The sequence below is a fragment of the Anabrus simplex genome, chromosome X (assembly GCF_040414725.1).
Source record: "Anabrus simplex isolate iqAnaSimp1 chromosome X, ASM4041472v1, whole genome shotgun sequence".
NCBI classification, from domain to species: Eukaryota; Metazoa; Arthropoda; class Insecta; order Orthoptera; family Tettigoniidae; genus Anabrus; species Anabrus simplex.
The window spans coordinates 152,675,162-152,681,161 of record NC_090279.1 but is presented as its reverse complement, the minus strand read 5'-3'; the positions used below and the strand labels follow the sequence as shown (position 1 = coordinate 152,681,161).

At 37.4% G+C, this 6,000-nt stretch overlaps 1 protein-coding gene across 1 annotated transcript in view; it reads right to left on the bottom strand.

Moving 5' to 3' along the window:
• Positions 1-1,161: 1,161 nt before the first annotated feature.
• Positions 1,162-6,000, bottom strand: part of LOC136886462 (leucine-rich repeat-containing protein 47) — a 43,820-nt gene continuing 38,981 nt past the window's right edge. Inside the window, exon 6 of the mRNA XM_067159251.2 lies at positions 1,162-5,537. Within this exon, the coding sequence (XP_067015352.2) occupies positions 5,262-5,537 (276 nt within the window). The 3' untranslated portion in view covers positions 1,162-5,261. The remainder of the gene's footprint in view (positions 5,538-6,000) is intronic.

Here is a 6,000-nt window from a genome sequence, read left to right as displayed (position 1 = left end):
GGATTTATTAAATGAGAGAACACTTTCATGTGGTTTGGAGGTCCTTCAGCTATGATCACAAGATCAACTGTAAGGATGGGAATTCTTGCTCAAAGATTTGGAGGTTGGTGACCTAAAGCTTGAGAATCTTGTAACCCCTTAAGTCTGTACGAATAGCATCACACTTTGCCTGTTTGTGTGAATCATGTGCTGTGAATTTTGTTACCTAGATGTCTGAATTTTTTCCAATATACTGTTTTATTATGTTGTTGTGGCTATACAAAGCCTCCATGATGAGACCATGTAACAGAATATTCAATAGAATTGCTTAAAAAGCCATCATGGTCACCATCTCAATGTTATGATACTTGTCTGCAGATACCTTGCAAGTGCAAAATAATAATCGTATGGCCTTGGCTACCATGTGCAAACATTTTAATGTGATGCAGTCTGGCTGCCTGCCCATCAATTTTGAGTAAACTGAATCTCTCTTGGCCATCTGTGGCCGAGCTTCATTGAATTTTGTTGGGTAAACACGAAATTTGTCGACAGAGATCTATAGACGGATCCCACAGGTAAAGTGAAGAATATTTGAACATTTACGTAAATCTATTAAATCCTGCAGTTAAATGATAAACTATACTATACTTATGTACTATACTATACTATACTATATGTACTGCAAATTATCCAATTCTGAATGAAAATTGCTTGGGAGAGAGAGAAATTTGTATAATTTTTCCACCATGATTATGTAAAGCTTTGTCATCAATGAGTTTTCTATTCTTTTTTCTTCTGAAATGTGTGGTTTCAACAGCCAATCATAAATTTGTAGCCAGTGACTGAGAAGCACAAATGGCAACACAGCAGTACCAGGACTGCTTGGTCTATGCATGCATCACTAGCATGCCTGTAGTAACCACGTGGGAGATTTACACCTCATTTGCAACATATACTGGTCACTGCGCTAATTATTTGTATAGAAGTAAGTGAACAGTGCTTAGCGAGTTACAATACAATGCTTGGTTTAAATTAACAGTGATTGCTTTCATAGAAAAATACGCCAATTATGTTCCAGCAGGCGTAAACAAAAAGAAATTGCAGTGTGCCAAGAATACAAGCTTATCATTTTTGGGACTAAAATCAGGCTTATATCCAGAAACTGAAAGAGAATTTTATTACTTGTAATGAAAGAGAACCATCAAAATATTTAACTGGATTAAGAAATGGCTATTTAATTTTGCATGAAATGCTACAGGTAAAGACTCTGGAGATCACAGAAAAAGCAATATAGGAATCCCACAGGTTAAAGCAAGCAGGAGGGGGCTGTACAGATTCACAAGAGGAACAACCTTCCTCCTCAAAGGAAGCTACATGCCAGCAACTGCCAAAGGACCCTACAAAAATAGTGGTGGAATTCCATCAGTATTTTAAATTCAAAATCAGGTTTGTATAATTTTCCCTCCCTCATTTCCTTATGTTAAACATTTTTTAAAGTGTGGGTAAATTACACAAGTAAATATGGCTGGTTAATGCTCAAATAGTCATCACATCAGTTGAACCAAAGGGAAAAATAAAAACAACAGCTATGAAGATGTGCTTTCAGATACAATGAAAACCAATTTTGAATATAAAGACTTGTTCACTATTCAAAATACATAAATAGTCAATTAAATAAAACATACAACAATTGAACCAAAAGGAGAAATAAAAAGAACACAGCAATTCAGATATGCTTTCAGATGAAATCAAAACAATTTTGAACATAAAGACTTGTTCACTATTCATAATACATAAATTATAAATTAAATAAAAGATACAAACTTATTTTCATCATTTTCTTTTTAATGACATTTCTTACAAATCAAAGCTTTCCTTTTAACCCTACCATTGCAGTAAAGATCCACACATCTCACAAACACAGGGACCGTATATTCACCACGGTGTAATAATACTGTCAATCAGGAAGTTAAGACTGCTAGTACACCTCTTTGTCCCACTGCTGAGATCATATTTTAGGCAGAATCCATGCAAGTATTTTACACTAAAGGAAGTTTACATGTGTTTACATATTCACCCAAATCAGGAGAAGATACCTGAGAATCTGCACAAAATTGCAGACAGATCTCAAAGGCTCCGATGAAATGAAGAATTACATGGAGTACAGGCACTAGGCAAAAGTACAAACGATCAAAGCCATGTATGAGAAAAGAGTGTGAGTAGTAGGATGAACTGGTTCAATGTAGAAACAGGTCTTCAACAAGGAAGTATATTATCCCCTCTATGCTTCATCACAGTCATGGATGAAATTCACAATAGTGTACAACAAAAAATGGGAAGCAAAGAGGAAAAAAGAAATCACTCTTTGCAGGTGACATTAATATGGGGAGAAGATGAAATGGAAGTACATGAACAAGTTACTGTAAGGACTCAGGAGACAGAGGAATATGGAATTAAAACAAGCATGAAATGGAGTAAGACAGTAGTAATGACGAGAGGTAATAGAGAAGGAAAAGGGAATATTGAAGTAAATGGAAAACCAGACGTTGTGAAAAGCTCCAAATATTTGGGAAGTATACTTGCAGAAGATGGGAAAATAAATGAAGTAATTGGAAAGCGAATCCAACAAGCCAATGGGTTTTACCAATGTGTGAGAGGTATAGTGTGGAACCTGGACGTTCCTGAGAATTGCAAGAATATTCTGTACTCAGTGTATTACACACCAATTTTGACATGTGGCAGGCACATGGACAACAACAAAACATGATGAAAGCAGAATCCAAGCAGCCGAGATGAAATTCGTTAGAGGAATAATTGGGAAGACACGAAGGGATAAGATCATCAGAAACAAAGAAATCAGAGAGAATTGGATTCCCTAAACTACAAGATAGAGATGAGTAAGCTGAAATGGTATAGACACATGATGAGAATGGAAGAGGATAGAGTTCCAAAGTGAGTATTTACGGACAAAATAATAGGAGGAAGACAACAGCAAAGGTCCAGAAGGAGGTGGAAGGATACAGTGAAGGAGAGTGTAGAGAAGTAAAAGTAGAAGGAATGATGGAGGAAGGAAGGGAATAGTGGAGAGATAGAAAACTGGAGGTCCTTGCTTCACAATCCAACCCAAAAGACTGGAAACGGGAAATGATGATCATGATGAAGACAGGCACCAGGGAGAAAGATACATGGAAGCAAAGCATGGGAAGATTAAAAGAAAAGTTCAAATATCTGGGAGATCGTATCCAGTCAAATGGACTGGATCAAGAGGTTGTCAAGGAAACAGCCAGAAAACTAGTAACTGGCCTACAAGCTAACAAACAGGTGTAAGCATTGCAAAATGAACGAACAAGTTTTATAAAGATAAGAACACTTCTCGCATCAAGACTCAAGATCAAAATGAGAAAAGACAGATTATGAAATGAGGATGTCGGGAAGGAAACTGGAGTGGAAAAGAAGCTTCCTGACAGAATGGAGAGAAATAACAGATGGTTTGGGTATGTTGAAGAGAATGGAAGAGCAATTGATATCAAAGCAGATGATGGAGATTAAGAATGAAGGAAGGAGAACAAGGGGGTTGGATTCGATTAACAGCGTAACAAGAAGGAAACTGGACTTCAACACAGTTGAAGAGCAACAAGGTGGTAGGACAGAAGATGGAAATGTGCCATTAACATCTTGAATCAGCTGCAGCTGGAAAACAGAAATTGATGACTGATTTTTCTTTTGTGAAGAAGGAAGCCATTCTTTTTTCAGGGTCAACTTAGTTAATGGAATTTATAAGTTTTCAGTCTGCCAAAACATGAAAAATAACATTTAGAACACTGTATCATATCTGTAAAGTGTTGTATTTCATGTTTTGACAGTCTAGAAAATTTATAAGTTGTAGTGATCAGAATGGTGACAGCAATACAGCAGCTAAATCACAGTATGTGCAACCTGATAAAGTTGCACTACTTTCCAACTCTTATTAGCCACACAGTACCAGTGCCTTTTCTATCCCCTTCCAAATATTAACATTTATATAGCAATTTACTGTATTTATGCTGTGTTCTCCATTTAATATACAGGGCAAGCCAGAAACATGGCACCAGGTTTAAAATATAGCACATTACAGAGGGAAATGATGAATGATGTACTAAACTTGACACTTCATTTGTTTATTTCAGGCAGGAGTCACATGGCTTAGTTTATGTCATCAGCCAAGATGGCACCAAATACATGGCAATATGTTAGAGTTGCCGTACGGATGACTGGAAATCAGATTCGTTCTTAGTGATTTCCAACAAAAGAGTAGTGTTACAGAAATGTTGCAAACTTTGGAATGGGAAGACTTAGGAGTATGGAGGCGAGCTGCTCGACTATATGTTCTGAGCTGTCGGCGGGGAAATGGCGTGGAATGACATTAGCAGACGAATAAGCCTGAGTGGAGATTTTAAAAATAGGAAAATCATAGTATGAAAAAGTTGGAATTCAAGAGGACAAATTGGGACAAACATTAATTTATGGAACAAGGAATAATATGCTTGTTGTTTAAAGGGGCCCAACATCTAGGTCATCGGTCTGGACGGGAAATAAGGGATTGGAATAATTAATCAAAGGCAATGTTTGATAAATTTCCAAGTTGTTTGAAAACATTTAAAGAAAATGCTAGGTAAACAACTGATAGGGAATCCCATCTGGGCGACAGTCCTAAATACAGATCATTGATGACTGAGAATGATTGTGAGGCTGATACACTGAAAAGACACGATTTTAACATAGGATTACTGCTGTCAATTATGGAGAAAACTACTGCAGACAACGGAAAGTACTTGCTAACCAGTTAGTATTAAAATCACCCCATGATGTTCTTAGCAGGGACAAATACTGAAACTGAGACGATTTTACTAGGAAATATCAAATGCAAAATAAGAGGACAAGTTGGTGTCATGGAAGAAACTGATGAATCTAGAAATTCTCTGGGAAGTAGTAGCAGAAAGAAGCTACTGTCAAGATGGTTTATAAGATCATGAGGAGTAGGAAAAAACTTGACTGCATAGTTTGTGAAATGCACAAACTATGCCCCTTGAAGACGCCAAAAAGATAGGTGTGAACATAAAACATCTAGCGTAAACAAAGGCTCAGACTCATACGACTTGACACATGCTGGATGCACAACAGGGGGGTTAAAAAGAACAACACAAAAGCTTGCGTCAGTCAAATCGAGCAGCTTGAAATTAAGTGCTCCAACAAATGGCAACAAAAATATTAACATAAAACACTTTGGCTTGTCAGTCTGTGCATCATTCTCGGATGATAGCAATACTATGATTCTCGTATACAAGGTCGTTACGGCCAGGATAGACTGCTTTCAGGTTGCCCTCCATGTCAACAATCTTCACCTGTTCGATGCTCAGTGTGTGGAACTGTTTTGCATCTTCCTCTTGTTCTTTGTTTTGTATGTCGCCGATGCCCAACGTGAGCATTTCAGACATAAGCGTATCCAGCACGTTGCGACACACTCCCTGGCCAGAAGCACTTGTCACTTCTATAAACATTGACTTTGTGTTTATGGACAGCTGGAAAAAAATAAAAATCAATATCAATATTTATTTAAGTACAGGTAAGAAACAAAAAGATGATGAATCAAGTCATACAGAAAGAAAGGAACATGAAAAGAAACTCATAACAGGATAAACACAATGACATGTCAGCGTGGGAAAATGGAACAACAGAGAGAGAGGAGCCAAAGACAAACTGTCTTTTCATCTGTTCAGTCTAGCATTGCTCTCGGTCGTTCTCTGGATTCTTTGTCTCCATTCCATTCCATGGAGAGTAGTTTGGATTATATCAGACTGACTGTATAACGCTACTGACATATGGTAAATAACGGTTGAAAGTATGGGACTTCTGTGCTGCGCAACGTTGTTTCTGATCTAGTAGATGTGTGTCATTCGTGAATGTCATGAAATGGCACTGAAAATCAACTATTGGGAAGGCTCTTTTGTTCATACGCACGTACATAAACACATCCTGTACGGT